Here is a 21,769-nt window from a genome sequence, read left to right as displayed (position 1 = left end):
GGAACAGCAAGTGCAAAGGTTCTGAGACAATAACAGGCCTGGAATATTAAAGGAGTGGCAGAGGGGCTGGAGTAGAGTGAGTAGTAGATGAAGTACGAGAGGGAATAAGGACATCCCTATTTGCCTAGGACAGTCCAGATTTACACTGTTGTGGTTCCAGAATAATTATTAGTAGGCTCCCCTTTCATGCTCAAAAGTGTCCTGAATTGGTCAAAGCAGTTACTGGGGTTGGGGGGCAGGGGGGGGGGGGCCCAGACCCTGTTCAGTCTACCAGGAAGTCCTTGATGAGTGTACTCTGAATGAGTTGAGGAGCCACTGGAGGGCTGTGAGTGGCTGGATGTGACAATTTTACCAGGACCATTCCAGCTGACTTCTTGGAGGTGAAAGAAGAGCTAGCAGGTGAGGATTTCCCCCAGGAGATCAGGGTTCTGTAGGCGGGGTACCTGGGCAGCCCAGCCTGGTTCTCGGGACTCCCTCCCAGATCTAGCACCTGGAGGCTCGCTCAAAACTCCAGCATGTGTGTGGTTGTTCAACCCACTTCAAAGCTGGTTCACTTCATGACAGCTGAAGCAAAAACAGCTGAAAAGAGTGGGTGTGACTTCAGCCTATTCTGTGTCTTTTAAGCAACCCCACACTGCAGGAGTGGTTGCTATATTTTGGATCATACTAACCCTCTTTTGTGATAAACTTTATGCCTAAGGATCAAAGGCTCACATTCTTGACAAGTTCAGGAAGATTGTAAGTGGCAGGGACCTTGAGCACTTAGCCAGGGTTTGAGTAGCCTCCTTTACTATGGTGGCTGTGACATTGATCAGATGAGTTTCAGGGCTTAGAGTACTGAGAAAGGATGGGTAAGTCCATATCAATAAGCCAGAGATAACCTGGGCTCAGGACAACATGGAGTTCCAAGAGGTCACTTCAGTTCCAGAGAAGAGTTTGGAATTACCACCAAGTTCTTGACTGTATTCCAGGTTACTTAGAAATGTGATGCCGAGGATCCTGGTACCAGCTTTCAGATGGCTATGGCTTGAGTGGGTGGCGAACTGAATACACGCTTAAGGACAGTGATTATACAGAGAGACCCTGGGGACAGACGTCCTGGGTTCAAATCTTGGCTTTGCTGCTTTTTGGCCTGTGACTTTGGGAGATACGTCTCATCTTTCTATGCCTCAGCTTCCTCACCTGCAAGATGGGGAAATAATAGCAGCAACCTCATAAGGTTATTGTGGGAATTAAGTGAGTTCAATGTCAAGCGCCTAGCACTGTGCCTGGCATGCATGCAAAGCCTGCTACCTACGTTAGCTTTTACTAACATTTCTTCTGACAAATGCACTTTATATTTGAATCTCTCTTTTTCACGAGGCTGGTCCTTTTTGATCACAGTGATTGGCATGCTGTCATCTTTCTGGTTTCAGAAGCAGGTGAATTATTTCCTCTGAGGTTCTCTCTAAATCCATCAGCAAATGTTGTTGGTTTTAAACAAAGTCAAGCTTAGCATTTATCTCAAGTTGTCATTTTCACTTCAGATATGAAAAAAATCAAGCTAAACTTGGTCAATTTTCAAAGTAACACTGTTTTTTGTGGTTTTTTTTTTTTTTTTTTTTTTTGGTTTAAATCTGATTAGGCAAGTGAAATTTAGAACTCTGGTAAACAAAAATGATGAAATCCATCATCCTCAGAAAAATAAGGCCAGAATTCTCTAGTAAAGAAGGTGACATCATTACAGCTTATTTTAATCACTTAAAAACTTTATTGAGCATTACGTGGATTTATTTACGAATCCAGTGTTACCTGAGTAGCTTTCATATTCTACTAATGGGTTACTTATAACACAAGAACGAGTACAACTCAAGGAAGAATATATTTGGATTCATTACTCATCATAAGTATAATTATTGTTTAACAATATTATGAAGGGCTGATGATGAGATGCAGGTGTTTAAACATGCAGTGCCAATAGATTTGACACGGTGTTCGGTTCTAGGCTTACACATTTTTAAAGGCTTCTATTCACCAGGGGGGACAACGAAGCCCCACACAATGGTAAGTGTGTTTGCTAAAAACATGAAGTGACTGGTTAATTTTTAGTCTTTAGATTTTAAAATGGATTTTTTGGGGGGCAGTGATAGGTATTTCTTAACTTGCTAGTCTATATGTTATAATACTTCCGAGTAGAAAATACAACAGGGCTATATTGATAAGTCCATGTAACTAGACCTTTCAAACCGTCTCTGGAAGATGATGGAAGACTGGAGGAAACTACATGCAGTTCAAGACTGGGCCAATAAGCTACAAAGTGGTGACCTGAAGCTTTAACAAGTATTTTTACCTAGAATTATTGGTACCTTAGGAAGGATGTAGCGCAACCTTCTAGCTTCCCAGATGAGAAGACTCAGGCTGGAGAAAATCATGATTTGCCCAAGAAAACATGGCTGATGGACCAGAATTTGTAGACTCGAACCCGAGTCTCCTCATGTTTTGTGACTGGACTCCTCCCAGTGTGCTATGTTGCCTCTGGTCAAATGCGGGACTCTCATTATTTCAGTTCTTGATTAATATATCCAGTCAGTGGACACTTTTGGAGTATCTGTTCTGTGCCTGTTCTAGGCCCCAGGATCTCTGAAATTCCCTGACTTGCTTCTGATGTAGCTGTTCTGCTCTTTGTTCTCCTTTGGGTTAACGCTTTCTTCATTACATTCTGTCAGTGTTAATATGTTTGTGGCTTGTCGTGAATCTTCAGCCCTTAGTCAGGAACAAGTGGGAAGAAAACAACGTTTACTAAATACTACTGTGCACTTTACATTTGTTACCTTTATGAAAAGCTTATAAGGTGGCATTGTACCCTAGACAAAGAGAAGCTAAATCATTTGATAAGGTTTCAATATCTCTTAAGTGACAAAGTGGGAGATTTATTCACCCACAGTTTAACACAGTGCTTGGCATTCAAACCACTTAAATTGTGTTGAATGAATGAATGAATGCTGGGCTTTAAACTCAGGGCTATGTGTTTCCAAAGATCTTTCTGCTATATTTAGTTACCCCTTTTAGTATGTCTCAGGGTCAGGAACACACTGGCTTTCTTCGGATCTCACCTAGTGTGTAAGCAATTGTTTAATAAGTACCTTTTGCTTAGGATGGCATATAAAGTCTCTAAGGCTTAGAGGGCTTACGTAGCTGTCATTGTAGGGTTTTTTAGGAACAAGAAAATATGTACCTGCAAAATTAATTAATTGTCATTGGAAGGTCAAGGCAGATAAGGATGCCCACAATGGTGCTATGAATACTATGCGAAATACTGGAGTCGTGAAGACACCCTCCAGGGTTTAAGACCCTCTTCTGCACTGTGGCTCTCAAATACTGCTGATGACTTTCCCTGTCCGCAAAAAGTTCACAGCACCCACGCTCTCCTCATTTAAAAGATTTAACATGCATGTGTGATTTTAGTCCAATAATAGCTTACTTTCCCCCGGGTTAGGCACCTTTTCGATACTATCTCGTCTAATCCTTCAACAGGTTTTTGAAATATTTCCCCATTTTACAGGTGAGGAAAGTTGATTTCAGGAGTGGCTAAGTAGAGGTTAAATCCTGTAACGCAAGCCCAGCTACTACATCATTTACCTTGATTGTGGTTTATTATCACACTCTCAGTTATTTGCTAACTTTTTCTTTCATTCATTCGTTCAGATTTTAAAAATGTGCATTTGTCATTATTATTGTATATTATATAAAGCTAAGCCAGAGAGACACAAATCCATGGTTGTCAAGAGCACATCCACACTCCCTCATGTGGAAGAGATGTGTTTACATGGCTTATTCATTGCAGCATTCTTGTGATAGCAAAAAGCCAGAAACAACCTGTGTATTTATCAGCAGGGACTGGTTACATGCATTCTTAATACTATAGAATCCTATGTCCTTTTAAAAAGAATGAGTCAGGATACTATATACTGATGAGCAGATATACCCGTGATGAATTTACAAGTAAAAGAAGCATATTGAAGACAGTGAGTATCATATTGTGACAAGGACAAAGTACATGTATGTATGCATAATCTTGACCCATCCACTGGCCTTGGAAGAGAAAAGTTCATTTGTTGCTTGGGTCTGCCTGTCACATCTGACCTTTTGTTGGGCTAAACCAGCAATGAGTATAGAAAAGAATGGAAGAATCCTAGGAAGACGAGTGATGTTAGGATGGACAGAAGCTACTAAGGGATAAAAGAATATACAGGAGAGGCAGGAAGAAGGGCGCAAAGACTAGGGCTAGCTTGGATTGAGTTTTGAGATGTTTTTGATAAGGAGAAGTAAGCAGGTGAGAAAGAGAAGGGAAGAGAGAAAGAGCGTGAGAGAGAGGTTCCCTTGCTGTGCTGTGACTCGGGAGACTGCGGAGAAGGGAAAAGAGGTGAAGAGGAATTTCAAAACATGTTGCCATTTGCCATGCAAGGCAATATTTGTATTTTTTTTTTTTTTTTTTGATGTAAAGATTTTACTTGCTTTCCAACCAGTTTTTGGATGTAGGGTTTGGGCTTGCTTTCTTGTGGCACCCACGCTGAAGTGGACCATGAGGAAGCAGCTTTATCTGGGTTGCATTGTGATCTCACTTGTGTAAAAAAAAAAAAAGGGTGTGTGTATAATGGCACTATATATGCATCACAACTTTCTGGAAGCAACCCCAGAACATTTTTGTTATGTTACTTGCCTCTTGAGAGAGGTGAAATCAGCATGCTCTTCTATACTGTTTTAAGATTTTTAGAGTGAGCATTTATTATTTTTATAGTTTTATTAAAAAATAGATATATTTTAGTTATGCAGTTTGTCTTTCTCATAAATTGAATAGCGATATTTTTCTTAAGTGGAAGAACTGTCCCAAACAGCAGTTACGTTTCTTGCCTCAAAAGGCTTTAAAAATGAAAGATTATGGAGAAAACTGCTTTTAATGCCTAACAAGTTTAAATAATTACACTAAGCCCCTTGGAAAGGCAACAGTGCACAGACCAAAGGGCAGATCAGAGTTAAGTCACTGCATGGTTTAATTCCTCACAATAAATCTAGGGAGTGTATCAGGGAGGGCCTTTCCTTTTCAAACTTCGTCTGAGTGAGTGTAGCAAGCTGGGTTTGGAAAACAGCAACTAAGGTATCCCCGTAGGTTAAGAGACAAAGACATTTGCCTGATGCCAAGGGTTGGGGAGACACTGGGGGTGTCTGTCTACCCCTTCGATTTCTACTGGGTGCTGCCTCCAAATGGGGAATTTCCTCCCCACAAAGCGAAGAATTGGTTTGATGCTGAATAGACCAGAAAACAAAAATGAAAATAAAACCAGATGAAATAAAACAAATGAGCAAAAATTCCCAAACCAAACAAAACCCAGAAAAATGTTCCTACTGGGGGGTCTAAGGAATCAATACATATCACTGTTTTTTTTCTTTGCATGAATTTTGAACCAGTGAGAGAGAGAGAGGGATATTTGCTGAAAGAGGTCAAAGCACCAGGTCGGGTAGGAATATGATTTAAGTGTGTGGCAAAAATGGGCTTTCTCTTCTGACCTCCAGAATGACCGGCTTGCCTGAGCCACCGTGGCAGCACTTGGAAATGGCAGAATTTCCCTCTGGGATGGGGGACAGCAGATGTTTCCTGATAAGCTAACCTCATGTCTAAAGGCGCAGGGGAGCCACTTGCTTTCTGTAGACCCCAAAGACAAAGGAGGAGAGTTCATTGAGCCAAAGATGCTCAGCTCTTTCCTCTACACTCTCCAGTCAGGCAAGGTGTTCCACCTCCAGAGGATGATGAGAAACCAGGAGTGATTTGCAGGCAGGGTTTTCTCTTCAGGACAAAACAAAATTGGAGAGTAGTTTTTGGAAAGAAGGTGAGGTTTTCTAGGGGAAGGACCGGGACTCTTAGTGTGGGAATTGGTGTCTTAGAATAAAGCCCTCTCGTTCTGACATTTGGAAGAGCTCCAGCTAGCCCACCCACACTGAAAGAGAAGCCAGTCAGTTCACATGCCTTGACCATGTCTACCAAACTCACGGTTATTGAGGGGAAGCCTGAAACTTCTAATAAGAAAATAACATCTGCACAAAGAGAGAGGAAACCCATCTACTGGACTTTTAGGCATCATATCAAGGACTGCCAGATTTTAAGGAAAACCAGTTGCACAAAAGAACCAAGAAGATCCAACAGAAGAACTGGCATTAGAGGAAACAGGCATAATTCAGAAACCAGAAAAAAAATTTCACTCTAAAAAGATACCTAATTAGTGTCCTCTGGAAAATTCTGAGAAAATCCATAAAATAAGAACATCTGTGTCCTTGAAAAATCAGCAAACAGAAAGAGTTCGTGGAATCAAATATATGCCTGCTGAAAGTAAATAATTTAATAGAAGATAGCAAGAAAAAGTTGTGGAAAATCTCCTAGAGTTTAAAGCAAAATGATAAAAACAAGAAAAATGCAAGAGGAAAGTTAAAGCATGGGGAATCGATCAAACAGTAATCCAAGCAAACATAAAAGATAATAACTACAGGTTAATTTGCCCTGAAGCACCAGTGCCTCCTTATTGGTACATCAGTGAAGCCTCTAGCAGGAGCCTGAAGGGACTGCCGTGCCTGGGCATTGATCTTGGTCCTCTGCTTCTTCCATCATTGAGTCAGAGTCAGCCTCTCATCTACTTTCCTATCCCATGCACCCATGCATAGCCACAGGATCCATTTTGGACAGCTCAATCCCCTCCCCGCCCCCCACCCCCACCCCATAGTAGCTTTTATTTATTTACTTTTAATTTATTAGTTGTGGTAAAAATAAGTAACATAAAATTTACCATCCTAACCACTTCGAGTGATACAGTTCAGTAGTGTTACCTGTATTCGCATTGTTGTGTACCAGATCTCCAGGCTCACTCATCTTGCAAAAGTGAAACTCTGTACCCATTAACCAACGACTCCCAATTTCCCCCTCTCCCTGGTTCCTAGTAACCACCTTTCTACTTTTTGTTTCTATGAATTTGACTATTTTATATACCTCTTGTAAGTGGAATCATACAGTATCTGTCTTTTAGTGACTGGTTTATTTCACTTAGCATAATGTCTTCAGGGCTCATCCACATTGTAACATTTGACAGGATTTCCTTCTTTTTCAAGCCCGAATAATATTCCATTGTATGTATATACCACATTTTGTTTATCCATTCATTTGTTGATGGACATTCATGTTGCTCCCACATCTTGACTATTATGAGTAGTGCTACTATGAACATGGGTGTGCAAATATCTCTTTGAGACCTTGATTTCAGTTCTTTTGGATTTATATTCAGTAGTAGGATTGCTAAATCATATGGTAATTCTATTTTTAATTTTTTGAGGAGCTTCCATACTAATAGCAGTTGCATTTTGCAATCTCACCAATAGTTCACAGGGTTCTAATGTCTCCACGTCCTTACCAACACTTGTTATTTTCTGGTTTTTTGATTTGTAGCCATTCTAGTGGGCATGATGTGATATCTCATTGTGGCTTCGATTTGCATTTCTCTAATTATTAGTGATGTTGAGCATCTTTTCCTATGCTTGTTGGACATTTGTATATCATCTTTGGAGAACTATTTATTCAAGTCCCATGCTCAATTAAAAAAATGTTTTATTGTTGTTGAATTGTAAGAGTTCCTTATATATTCTGGATATTAACCTCTTATCAAATATAAGATTTGCAAATATTTTCTCCCATTCCATAGGTTGCCTTTTACTCTGTTGATTATCTCCTTTGATGCACAGAAGTTTTAAGTTTGATGTAGTCTTATTTGCCTATTTTTGCCTGTGCTTTGATGTCATATCCAAGAAATCATTGCCAAATCTAATGCCATGAAGCTTTCCCTCTCTGTTTTCTTCTAGAAGTTTTATAGTTTTGGGTCATATATTTAGTTCTTTAATTCATTTAAAGTGAATTTTGGTCTATGGTACAAGATAAGGATCCAACTTCATTCTATTGCATTCTTCATTCTTTTGTGAATATCCAGTTTTCCAACACCATTTTTTGAAAAGACTGTCCTTTCCCCGTTGAGTGATCTCTGAACCCTTGTTGAAGATCATTTGACTGTATATGTAAAGGTTTATTTCTAGGCTCTGTATTCTATTCCACTGGTCTACATGTCTGTACTTATGCCAGTAACACACTGTTTTGATTATTTATAGCTTTGTACTATGTCTTAAAACGACTAAGTATGAGACTTTGAACTTTATTCTACTTTTTTCAAGGTTATTTTGGCTATTCAAGGTCCCTTGAGACTCCATACAAATTTTAGAATGGATTTTTCTATTTCTGCCATTGGGATATTGATTTGGGATTATATTAAATCTGTAGATCACTTTGGGTAGTATTGACATCTTAACAATATTAAGTCTTCCATTCCATGAACATGGGATGCCATTCCATTTATTTATGTCTTCTTTAATTTCTTTCAGCAGTGTTTTGTGGTTTCCAGTATGTCTTTCACCTCTTTGGTTAGGTTTATTCCCAAGTACTTTTATTCTTTTAGATGCTATTGTAAATGGAATTGCTTTCTTAATATCCTTCTCAGATTGTTGTTAGTATATAAAAATAGAACTGATTTTTGTGTGTTGATTTTGTATTCTGCAACATTGCTGAATTCATTTATGGGTTCTAACAGGATTTTTTTGTGTGGAATCTTTAGGGTTTTGTACACATAAGAAAATGTCATCTGAGGACAGAGATAATTTTCCTTCTTCCTTTTCAATTTGGATGCCTTTTATTTCTTTTTCTTGCCAAATTGCTCAGGCTAGGACTTTTAGTACTTTGCTGAATGGATATGGTGAGAGCAAGCATCCTTGTTTTGTTCCTGCTCTTAGAGAAAAAGCTTCCAGTCTTTCATCCTTGAGCATAATGTTAGCTGTGGTTTTCATATATGACCTTTATTTTGTTGAGACAATTTCTTTCTATTTCTAGTCTGTTGAGTGTTTTTTATCATGAAAGTTGATTGAATCTTGTCAGACATTTTTTCTTCATCAATTGAGATGATCATGTGAATTTTTTCTTTATTTTGTTAATGTGGCATATTACATTGATTTTCATATGTTGAATCATCCTTTCACTGCAGGAATAAATCCCACTTGGTTGTGTTGCATAATCCTTTTAATGTGCTGTTGAATTCTGTTTGCTAGTATTTTTTGAGGCTTTTTGCATCAGTATTTATTAGTGATATTGGTCTGTAATATCTTGTAGTGTCTTTGTCTGGCTTTGTTATCAGGGTAATGTTGATAGCTCACTTTGTTTTAATTGAAGTTGACATTCTGTTAGCAGAAAATATCTAATTTGGGTCTTCAGTTGCTCAATATTCAGTCTTAAAAATATGGGAAAACACTACAAAAAGTGTTAAGGGTTTCTCATCCACTTGCTACTCAACCATTATGTGCAATGCTGAACCACCAGCAGCATGGAACTCTGGGCTCCCTTTTCACATGTAGGTGGTTTCTCCCTGTGCCTCCTCCCTACTCCTTCATAGTTGACTGACCTTTGGCAAATTTAGTCACCTACTCTCAGCCATGATTTCTGCACCTGTAAAATGGGCACAGTGCACTTTATTTCATAGCACTGTAGTGAGGATTCAGTGATTTGGTGTAAACACCTATCTTAGGGCCATGGGGGTTTAGGTCCACTTCTGCTATATTTGTTCTTTTTCCTTAGTATATCTCATTAGGGTCAGAGGAAGGGCAGAGGTGCTATGGCCAGGGATTTGGGGGCAGGAGACCCACTGCTCATCTGTGCCTTTTTTCCTGCTGATTTGTGCCTGCTACTGACTTGATTATTTTGCCTCTGCTACTTCTGCCTTAGCGTCTCCGTAAACACCATAAACGGTCCTCATGAAATCCCAAAGTCTCAATAGTCTTAAGACGATTCTACAGTGCTCAAGAGAACATTTTGTTAACTAAAATGTAAAAACAGAAGTAGATGAAATCAGCCACGTAAATTGTGAAACCCAAGTTCCTGTTCTAGTTCTCTGGCCAAGATGGAAAAAAATCATTTTTTCATCAGGATAAAAAGTAGAAACAAAGAAAAGCCATGATTCTATCTTTTAACTTCCTGGTACAATAATCAATGAGTTGATGGCACCTGTCACTGAACAATTAGTTATGTTACTACTCACAACTCTCCAGTGTGTATAGATACATAGTGGTGACTCTCCACCTGGCTGTTCTTAATTCTCTATGAATATTGTCATTGAATTGTCATAAATACCTTATCAGATGGGAACTACTGTTATTCTTATATTACAGGTGAGAAAACCAAGGCAAAGAAAGGGAGTGCAAGTGATAGACCCAGGATCCAGCTTGGGCAGTCTGGCTCCAGGGTCTGTGCTGTGAACCACTGCATGTATTGCTTCTTTATCCCAATGAGCACTTCTCTTTATGATTGTTGTACTGTTGTCATTGTCACCTTTCCCCTTTTTTTCCCCTCCCTCAAATAAACCTAACTTGCAAGAAAGAGCTTAGGAGCAGAGTCGGGAGTGAGGAGAATGTGCTAGGTTCAGACTCTAAGAGCTTTGCTTTTGACCTTTCACCCTCTGTTTCAAGCCTTTGCCAGTGGCATTGTCCTGTCAGTGTGCTCTTCACACTTCTCAAAGTTCGTTGACTCCCCATCCTCTCTCAAGGGCCATGGGAAATGGCCAAGGAAGGGAACATTGCTCCCATCTGACTTTCTTTCAACAGAGAGGTGGGTGATTTGCCCAAGGTTGGAGAGCTGGTATTGGTGCCTGAGCCAGCAGTGGAACTACTCTGATGGGTCCTGATATGCCATTTCCTTTGGCTTCAGGCTGGTGTCAGAGTGAGTATTGCTGTAAAACAAGCAGCCTGAGTATATATCACACAGAATAGATTCTGGGAACTCGAAGGGGAAAAATTATTTGAACTAGAGTTTAGAAGTTTGATATATGGTAAAACCAAATCTAATTATGAGGATGGATATAACCAACAGAAGTTTTGTTTTGTTTTGTTTTTGGCTGCGTTGGGTCTTCGTTGCTGCGCGCGGGCTTTTCTCTAGTTGTGGCGAGCGGGGGCTACTCATCATTGTGGTGCGCGGTCTTCTCATTGAGGTGGCTTCTCTTGTTGCGGAGCGTGGGCTCTAGGTGCATGGGCTTCAGTAGTTGTGGCTCGCAGGCTCAGTAGTTGTGGCACGCGGGCTCAGTAGTTGTGGCTCACGGGCTCTAGAGCACAGGCTCAGTAGTTGTGGCGCGCAGGCTTAGTTGCTCTGCGGCATGTGGGATCTTCCCGGACCAGGGCTTGAACCCGTGTTCCCTGCATTGGCAGGCGGATTCTTAACCACTGCGCCACCAGGGAAGCCCAACAACAGAAAGTTTTATATAAAGTTTAGAGTAGTGGGAGCCAGCTGAGCAAGTTATTTAATCTGTCTGTGACTAATTTCCTTCTCTGTAAAATGAAGAGAATAAAGTAATGATTTCACAGGGTTACTAGGAAGATTTGAGGAGTTAAACATATCTAAATTGTTTAGAACACTGTAGTAGATACTCAGTAAAGTGTTAGTTACTGCTAGCATATAATGAGTAGTAGATAAATAATAAAAGTTATTCCTAAAAAAAAAAACAAACTACAGTTAAGGACAATCATGCTATCTTTCTCTCCCAAAAGCAGTTGCTTCTTTATATTTTGAAAGATCTCAGCATTCTTATTTTGGCAATTTTACAACTTGATTTTTTTTCATCCTCATAATTAGATCTGGTTTTATCAACCTTCTAATCCCTAGTTCCAATAATTTTTTTGCCTCTGGGTTCCCAGAATTTATTCTGTATGATACATAACTCAGGTTGCTTGTATCACAGCAGTACTCACTCTGACACCATCATCTTTTCCAAAAAGTGTTTTTCAACTTTCACCTTTTTTGGTGTTGTTTGGTAGGAAGCATTGCATTTATTATCAACAGCACAGGTTTAAGAAATCACACTTTATGAAAAAGAAATCTCTCTGCAGAAGCTTAACATCGGTTTGTTCAATGACCTCAGTAGGTAACTCTGAATCCCCTTTGGTAAATTTCCTATTAAAATTCTGGCTCTTCTACTTCTAATTTGGTAGAGACAACTTTCACCAGAGGAAATTGGGCAGAAAACCTTGCCAGCATATTTAACTTCTTGTCCTTTAAGAAATTATACTTTGATTTTAGAGGTTCAACTGCTAGAGAATGAAATTATCATGGTGGAACAAGCCATAGAAATAATAAATACAGTAATTCTTCTTTGCCTATTGTGTGCTTTTGCTATTCATAAATTTTAGGGCCTTAGATATTAGATACACTTACGTAAGGCCTCACAAACGGTAATTATCTTTGGCCAAAGAAGAAACCCAAACGAATGCAAAGCTGCAGTATCGCTTGGCTTCTGACATGAGCTGATAATCAGATTTTCTTGCTTAAATCCATGGTGCTCGAACAATGCTACCCACTGTCTGTGCTTCCCGATATTACCCTTAATTAGAAAGAACAGAAACACAAATCTGAATTATTTCAAAATCTGGTTTCCATGGTCAGTGGTTTGAAGGGCTTAATTTTATTATAAATAAACCTGGCTTTATTGGCTAATGAAATCTGAAATGCGAAGCCTGGGATAGAGGGAATGTAATACTCTGATGTTTACACATCAAAATAGTCAGTGTGGGCAAAGTGTTTTGTAATAAATCATCGGATAATTGAATTATGATTCCTTTGTCCAAGTACCATCTAAACTCCAACACTAAGGAGAACCTGGAAGGAACTTTATATTTTCTTGAGAAGCAGCGTTTGTAGGTTTAATAACATATGTTCCCATAGCTGTCAAGAAGGCATTGATCTTTTATTTATTTTCTCCCCTTTTGTAATTTTTTTTCCTTTGACACACTGGGGTACATAGTTACAAGTGTGTAATTGTCGGGCTCTGCACACATATACATCTCTCAATGCATTAATCTTAAATATTCACATTGGGGTTTTTTTGCCACTCAGAATGATGTGTGGGCTGGTGTCTGAGTGAGGCAGATGATAAGATGGGAGATTGGTTGTATTTTTATTTATAGTCTTGTAAAAAGAGGGCTAACAATAGGGGAGGATGCCTGACCTCATTTGAAGGACTAATTAATAAACTAAGTGGAGACAGTAACTTTGTTCCTCTCCTGGAAACAAGCTAATTCCTAGAACCCCTGTCACATATAAGGACGTCAGATGCTATTGACAAGTGTATATATTTATATATTCTGTTTTTTATATATTTTATATGTATTTATACATATATCCTGTTTTACATATTATATAATCTATATCTGTCTATCTATCTACCTATCTATCTGTCTCTTCTGATTTTATGTGGATGGCGGAGCCCTAAGTATCTATGTGTTTGTCAGCTGTGGCCCTGATCCCTTTTATTCTCTGTATAACATTTTTTTCTAAGACCCTATCTTTTTTTCTTTGTGAATATTATCTTTTTCATTTTAACCCTTCACCAGTATTTTCTGCACCCATTCCCTCATCACCTTTGTGCTAGGCACTTTGCATTTACTTTCTCACTTAAACATTCATAGCAACAGGAATTATTCTTAAATCCTGTTTTCCAGATGAGGATATTGAAGCTTAGAATAGTTTTCCTAGGATCACAGATGCAGTAAATCGTGGAGGCAGGATTCCAAGTCAGGTATTATGGTCTCGAGTACTGTGTTAAACTGTCCCGCCAAAGGGTACGTCAGCTCCTTTCAGATTACTCCCTCTGTCTTCACAGAGGTTCTGTATCATTGGCTGGGGTAGATGCCCCTCTTTCTTAAGTCACCAGGGACCAGGCTGAATGTGTCTGGGGTTCAGGCTTCTGTGACTTAAGTGACTCATTAAGGAGATAGGTATTTGCCTTGGGTGTATGGTGCTCTTGGTAAGACCCTCAAGAAGATGCCATTTAGAAGAGCTGAATGGGTACTCCAGGACCATGAGATGGATGTCCACGGTGGGGAAAATCATCTAACCTGGACAATACAGACGAGTGAGCAGTGAGGGGTGGCTGGTTAAACATGGTAGACTTGACCGCATTTACCTCCTCTCCCTCTCCCCAGCCCCCTCTCAGCCTCCCAAATGGTATGCTGCAGTTGGGCTGCAGGTAAGCAGAGATATTAATCTATTTAGTTCTCTTGGTGCTGGTGCGGGGGCTGGGAGAGCTGGTAAAGGTCAGATAAGTCGCCCTTGGCCTTGAATAGCCTCATCCATTTACTCCAGTGTTTCCTACACATGCTATATGTTTTTTGTCTCTCGTGATTTTTAAAACAATTGGGAAGCACTGCTTTAAAACAAGTGCAGTCCTCCACAAGGATAAAAAACAAAGACATGGAAGCAACCTAAGTGTCCATCATCAGATGAATGGATAAAGAAGATGTGGCACATATATACAATGGAATATTACTCAGCCATAAAAAGAAACGAAATTGAGTTATTTGTAGTGAGGTGGATGGAGTTAGAGTCTGTCATACAGAGTGAAGTAAGTCAGAAAGAGAAAAACAAATACAGTATGCTAACACATATATATGGAATCTAAGGAAAAAAAAAAAAAGGTCATGAAGAACCTAGTGGTAAGATGAGAATAAAGACACAGACCTACTAGAGAATGGACTTGAGGATGTGGGGAGGGGGAAGGGTAAGCTGTGACAAAGTGAGAGAGTGGCATGGACATATATACACTACCAAATGTAAAATAGATAGCTAGTGGGAAGCAGCCGCATAGCACAGAGAGATCAGCTTGGTGCTTTGTGACCACCTAGAGGGGTGGGATAGGGAGGGTGGGAGGGAGGGAGATGCAAGAGGGAAGAGATATGGGAACATATGTATATGTATAACTGATTCACTTTGTTATAAAGCAGAAACTAACACACTGTTGTAAAGCAATTATACTCCAAAAAAGATGTTAAAAAAAACCAAAAAAAAAACAAAGGGAAGAGACAATATCAAGCAAGCAATTTCAGCCATTTTTTGAAAGCTGTAAAGTTGTTTAAAAAGTGGTCGCAGAAGGAGTGATTTCCCAATGCAAGTCTACACAAGGGTCCTACAAGGAGAAGTGAGTCAATTCACTCTAACCCCAAGAAACCTGGAATAGAAGGTTTCACATCTCTTCTAAAGCAGGGAACAGGCACAGGGCTAAAACAAGGGGCTGGTGACAGTCTGGACACAGGGCTCCATTTTTCCTTGGCTCACCCTGTAGAGTCAGGATAGGGGTTCATTCTCCAGTAAATTTAAGTTAGGGAGACTCCCACCCAGGGACACTGGGCTCCGAGATGAAGTGGGATCTCCAAACAGGGGTTTCTTGAAATTTTAGGTAGTGCCCCTTTTTCCTGTTCTGTTGCCAGAGTGCCATCAGCCAGGCAGTTATTTCCCAGGCTTGTATTTGGAGGAGTCTTCTCTGGAGAAACCAGAGAAAAACCCTCACGTTCTGACATTGAGGAGCCTCTCATGGGAAGGGCAGGCTCACAGCCTTATGCCACAGTGAAACCCAGTAGTCAACAAGACTTCAAGTGAGTCCAGAGTTTGCAGTCAGCCTTTTAGTGCCTTACTCTTAAATATGAATGGCTAGCCAAGATTGCAAATAATTTTTGATGATGTTTTATTTTCAGGAGAATCTGTCTGCTGACGCAACTGTTGTTAAAACTGTTGAGTATTTTATGGAGGCTGAAATATTGGGATACATTTATGATAAATTATTTCGAAATGGAAATTTTAGTACATCCAGAGTTGATGATTTTTATAGAACAATTTTCCTAAAAATATTTGACTCTACATACAAATCCATTCTGTGTACATCTGAATTACGTATTAAGTTTAAATGTATACAACGGTATTTTCATGTGCCCTCCGACATTTCTTGTAATTTGTGGAGATTTTACAAGAAACTGAAGGTGGCTTGATGATTTTCATGTAACTCACAACACTTGTAATGCCATGGAGATCATCCTAATCCAGCTCAAAAAAGGGAGGCTGGTTTCAGCTCCTTACTCTGTGACTCACTACATACATTGAGAAGACCAGAATACCTCTTTATTTTAGTTTGTAAGGGTTTGTAATAAGTATCATACCTTTCATTTTTGGAATGAGTAAATTACCTAGGATTTTTTGGCTCAGCTGGTTGGGAAATGGTGCCCACTAAAGGCAAAGTGGGCATCATCCTTATCAGTACCATCCTTATCAGAACTGGTCAGTTTTACCCAAAGCGAAATAAACCATTCCATGACCACAGACTGCAATTTGCATCCTCATATCACAAATACAGCTCTCTGGGAACCAGGCAGAACTGGCACAGTAGTACAGCTCACCCAACTCAAGCTGTCTCACCAGAAAAATAATTCAAAGCCAGCAGGGGCTTGCCTTGTGTTTGTAAGATGGCTGCGGCAGCCCCAGACTCTGCAATCCCTCACCGTCAAACCTTGATCCTGGATGCCCCAACGATATCTCACTATATCCCATTGGTTCTGAACTTCAGTCCCTACAGCCAATAGAATGTTAATGCGCTGATGTGTCAGACCTGAACATTTGCTTTATCCCTGCAGTTTGGGGAAATCACTCACTTATACCATATGGATCAGGATTTTGAGTCATGTGGATTCCCAAATAGTTGTTCCTGAAAGTAGAGTAGAGATACGTAGGGAAGGAAAAGTAGCAAATACCCTCCCCAGCGGTGGTGGTAATAGAGGCTGCAACACTTTGAGAAGTCAGCTTTGAGGAAGAGAAAGGGCTAAAGCTTTACACAGACCATTTGTCCCTACACCCAGTTTGTCATCAGCGCTGACCAGATCACAATTACTGTCCGCAGTTTATTTTGCTCTAATGCTGTATTGACACGTGGCTCAGTGGGGAGTGATTAAGAGCAGTGATTCAGATCACACAGGGCCTCATCCTGCTCCATCAAATGGTGGGTGATACTTCATGTCGAAGAAATAGTAGCTTTATTCAGTATTTATGTTTAGACCCTTGGGGTAATATTCTAAGTGGCCACTTTCAATCGCAATTCGAATTTCTGCTTGCTGAAACCCCATTCTTATTTCTGATTGCAAGTCTTCATGCTCAGTTAAAGAATGGTCTGGATTTCAGCAAAACCAAGTTTAAAACTTTCTGCCAAATACTAAGGCTGTTGAGGAAATCCAAACCTTTCCTTTTGGTCTGCGGTGGTCCATTTCTCATCATCCTAGGAGACAAGTACTCGGATAGTGGAGTTCTAATTTCTGTCCCCCTCTTCCCATGCCGTCTAATAACAGTGGCTGCTAGGTGCCCTAAAGCTGATGCTTCCCCTGCAAATTGCCAAGAGAGAAAGAAAACACACCTTCATTGGCTACTGTACTTAAAATGGTTCCTAAAACCAAGCAAGAAAACCACAGTGATCTTGGCAAGCAAACAATTGAAAGTGCAGGTGCTGGCAGTATGCAGAGCCCCAGAATCAACATGACTTGGGAGGAGAGGGGGTTGGAGAACAAAGAAAGGTGCTTTCATTCAGAGAAATTTATTTCTTTTAAATATTTGCTATCTGCAGTCGCTAGCACAGGAGGCCACTTGGCATTATTTCCCCACAAAGGGGAGGGCTGGGTGGTAACGAGCAGATGCTTGAGTGGCCTGTGGCGTGAGGTGCACCATCCGTCAAGAAGATCAATATTTACTGTTCTTGTATCTTTGTGGTGAAAGTTTGCTCTTCTTAAACAAAAAAAAAAAAAAGGTGGGGATTGTGCTTTAATACATAGAGCACGGGTTTGACTTCAGGCAGTAAATCAACCGAGAGCAGTGAGGACTTCACAGGCAGGACTACTTACCCCGGTTCCCTGCCCCGTCATGCCATGTTCCGTGTTTGAAGGAGTAAGATGCATCTGACTTATGACATTGCCAGCCTTTTCTCCATGCATCCTGTTTCATTCCAGTTAGATGATACCTGGATGAAAGATAGAATGTGAGTGTAATATTGTATTTCAGACACCTGTGTTATAAAAGATACATTGATCCAGTTCAGTTTGACTCAACATGTGTCTTATGTGGTAGGAACTGAGCTAGACTCCGGGGCAACCAAGATGGAGAAGGCAGGGGTTGCCTCTTTAGATTTTGGGTGCCTCAGTGTCCCCAGTTTGTTAAATTTAGATCCCAGAGAGAGCCCTGTGATATCAGGGGTGGCAGAAGGGATGAATAGATGATGGGTCATGACCAGCCTCCTATACCATGGAAAAGATTTTATATTTTATTCTTTAGATCAACGTGTGTTCTGTGTCTTTAACGTATAAACAAATCCGCTGGGAATTTTGTTAAAATCCAGGTCCTGATTCAGTAGATCTATCTAGGGCCAGCCAGAGAGTCCCCTTATCTAACAAGCCCCCAGGTGATGTTAATGATACTGGTCCATGGACATGCTTTGTATAACAAGAATCTACTTATTACGGATATCAAGCTCCTGTGAGGCTTCTTAATCATGCACATTCCTTGCCCACCCCACCTCCAGCTCTTTGAATCAAAATCTGCATTTTAACCTGTTGTCCAGGTGATTTTTATGCACAGTAAAGTTTGAGAATCATCGATTAAATGATGGGAAGCCATTGAACACTATTAAGAAAGTGAGTGCCGTGTTGACTAGTGTATTTATTACGTTAGGTTTTATAAAGAGAATGTGAAAAGAGAATTCCATGGAGGTGAACCGCCAGCAGGGGATGGATGGAGAAGCTAAGGCAGAAGGACTCTAGAGGAGGGAACTGGTCTGGAGGACCTGGAGAGGGTGGGGTTGACAGGATTCGGCCATGAGTGAATCTAGGGCCGAAGGGTGTGGGATGAGGCCAGAGTGAGTGACCTTCCAGGTTCTGGTTTGGGTGTCTGGAGTGCGGGTTGTATCAAGACTAAGGCAGGGAGGCATCTGGTGTGGGGTTAGGGATGCAGGCTTTGGAGGGAAGGAGTGCATTGAGACCTGCCTTCAGCACTGACTACTTATACAGTCTTGGTAAGTTAATTTTTCATCAGTAAAACGGGGATACTGGTTGTTGTGAGGTGGCATTAGCCCCATTTCGCAAAGGTGGAAACTGAGGACGAGAGAGGGTAGGTTGTCCTTAGTTCCTACAGATAGAGAGGAGTGGAGATTAGATTTCCACATGGGCCTTCACAAGTCTACAGCCCGTGCTCTGAACCATTACTTCCAAGGTTTGTCCAGGGAGGGGTACACAGTTTCCCCCTCACTTTACTTTCTCTCAGGGTCTCTCCTTCCCACTCCTGCTCCTGAGCTCCCCCTCACCCCTTACAGTTGTAGAAAGCCACTTCCTTTCATTTCTCTGAGCTCTTCAAAGGTGATTATCAAAAAGACGTCTCTTAAGATGAAGCAAATACAGAAAGAAAGAAAGCGCTGTCAGCAGAGAAGATGAAGTACAGGTTTCTGATCCTTTCTCAGCTGATCTCCCACCTGTGTCACTGGTGCAGCGGGCTTGGGTCATTCAGTCCCCAGCTCTCTTCCTGCCTTTTAAGAGATACATGTCCTCTTAAGCCTCAGGAACAGGTGGGGCTGGGTGAATGATAATGTCTGTGGGGAATGACAGGATGGAAACCTCACCCTTTAGGGAAGGTCCTGTCCTGCATGCAGGGGTGCTTTGGTCCCTTGTAGACCGAACAGATGAACACCATACTAAATACGTGATACTATGCGCACCAAACAATACTATACATACAGTAATATCCAATAGCTAAACAATAATATCTAAGCAGTAAGGGTTACACACAAAAACTAATGGACAGTTGGTACTGACTACATTTGATGAATTGTTTTTAAATAAAATCGATCAGATTGTCTTTATATATGACCTTATTTCATATTAATTCTTCAGTATCTTTTAATCTCTTTCTCCTCTTTATTTTTGGGTTTGGTTGTTTCAGACTGACAAAGCCCTACTTGAGAGACCCCTTCCCCAATCTTCTCATCCCCTCCCCTTCCCTATGCCCTGGGTCCCACCCTCTGACACACTGGCTGTGCTTGGAATGATCCTCACCCAAGAAATCACATGGCTACACCCGCTCTGCTTTAGAGTCTTTGCTTCAGTGTCACCCTGTTCAAGAAGATAGCTCTTACTTCTGTATATAAATCAGTACAGTATCCTCGACATTTTTCCATTGCCATCACCTTGTCTTATTTTTCTACTGAGCAATAGAAAAATCACCATCTCATATATTATAGATATGTTTATTTTTCTGTCACTGCTACTAGAATGTCAATTTCATGAGGACAGAGACTTCATCTATTGTATCTCCAGTTTCTAGAAGAATGTCCGGCATGTGGTATAATTCAATAAAAATTTGTTGAACAGATAAGTTAATTAGCCACTTTAAATATGGGAATGATGTACATGTATAGGTAACTGGAGTCGATTCAGTTGTCTTCAGGATCATTTCATTTAAAGAATAAAGAAACAAACAAACAAAAAAACCCTTTTAAAATATCACTCATTTAGGGAAGTGAGAATGGCAGGTAGCATGGATTATTTTTGGAGCCACAGACCTCATTTTGTGTATTTTCCCCTCTACCTTTTAGCCCAGCCCTCATGGTGAAAGAACTGCCTTGCCCTGCTCCAGATTCACTGCTCACATGAAGAATTTCTCTGAATCTGTTAAACTTAGCAGTCTACATTTTCTGCATTTTCCAGATAAATTAAGAAATAATCCCAAGAAAGATCAGAGTTTCTAGAGAAACTCTGGAATATGTATGGGTAAAAGCATAAAGACTTTTTAAAAGAACACTTAAACTGTGTTTCAAAATAGCAACAAAAGAGAGAATCCATTGGTTTATGAAGTTGATAAATCCAAGGGGTGGACTAGCTCAAAGCATGGCTGGATTCAGGCTTCACCATTATTATGCTCTTCTTTCTTTCTTTCTTTTTTTTTTTCTTGTCTTAAAAAAAAAATCTCCATGTTGACTTAATTCTCATTTGGGGCTTATTTTCAGAATGAAGAGCAATCATGGATCCCGGGGGCTATATGATTTTTATTTATTTTATTTTTTAAAATTTTAATTAATTAATTAATTTATTTTTGGCCATGCTGCGTGGCTTGCGGGATCTTAGTTCCCCTGAACCTGGACCCCCTGCAGTGGAAGTGCGGAGTCCTAACCACTGGGCTGCCAGGGCATTCCCTGCTATATGGTTTTTAGACCTTGTAATCTCCAAAGTTAAAAAAACCCTCCCTTGCTCTGCATTTGTAACAGTCTCCGCCTCCTATCCTATTGCTCTGGCCAAACCTGAGTCTCATGTTCATTCCTGAAACAATCAGGATATCTGGGAGAACAAAGCATACCAGTCCGCTTTCACTACCCCTGCATTTAACCCTGACAGCTGCATTTAAATTACACAGAATATTTGTTTGTGTGTGTAACTGTGTGTGTACGTGTATATGTGTGTGTGTGTGTATGTGGTGGTGGAGGATAGGAGGGATGGTTTCCCAAAACAAATTGATATAGAGCAAGCAAAAAGTATCATTTGTGTCAAGCCAAAATGATGTGTGATAGCAATAGTTATATTTTATACAAGGCTGGCACCATAGATTATGATGACAACCTCGGATAATTTCCCTGACCTGAAAGGGTAAATGAATGTCTAATTTTCTACCTAAGAGAAAATAAAGTTTTTAGGATAATTGGTAAAGCAGATAACCGCTACCCTTTTGTTTGGATGATGTATTATTTTAGAATGTATTTATTTATTTACTTGTATTTTAATAAAGCTTGTCGCATATGTAGATATCAGAGCCATTGAAAGGTTATGTTGGTTTTAT

The 21,769-nt window shown here is 40.3% G+C and overlaps 1 protein-coding gene and 1 long non-coding RNA gene across 2 annotated transcripts in view; one reads left to right on the top strand and one right to left on the bottom strand.

Annotated features, from left to right (window-relative positions):
- Positions 1-21,769, bottom strand: part of LOC309608954 — a 1,139,914-nt gene that overhangs the window by 35,806 nt on the left and 1,082,339 nt on the right. The window lies entirely within an intron of this gene.
- The window catches only part of LOC309609650 (uncharacterized protein C12orf42), a 79,957-nt gene continuing 65,226 nt past the window's right edge, over positions 7,039-21,769 (top strand). The window contains exon 1 of the mRNA XM_082351354.1: positions 7,039-20,682. Coding sequence (XP_082207480.1) covers positions 20,589-20,682 — 94 coding nt within the window. The 5' untranslated portion in view covers positions 7,039-20,588. The remainder of the gene's footprint in view (positions 20,683-21,769) is intronic.

Source organism: Balaenoptera borealis (assembly GCF_965194805.1).
Source record: "Balaenoptera borealis genome assembly, chromosome: 13".
Lineage (NCBI taxonomy): Eukaryota > Metazoa > Chordata > Mammalia > Artiodactyla > Balaenopteridae > Balaenoptera > Balaenoptera borealis.
The sequence above is the reverse complement of the archived record's forward strand: the minus strand, read 5'-3'. Positions and strand labels throughout refer to the sequence as shown.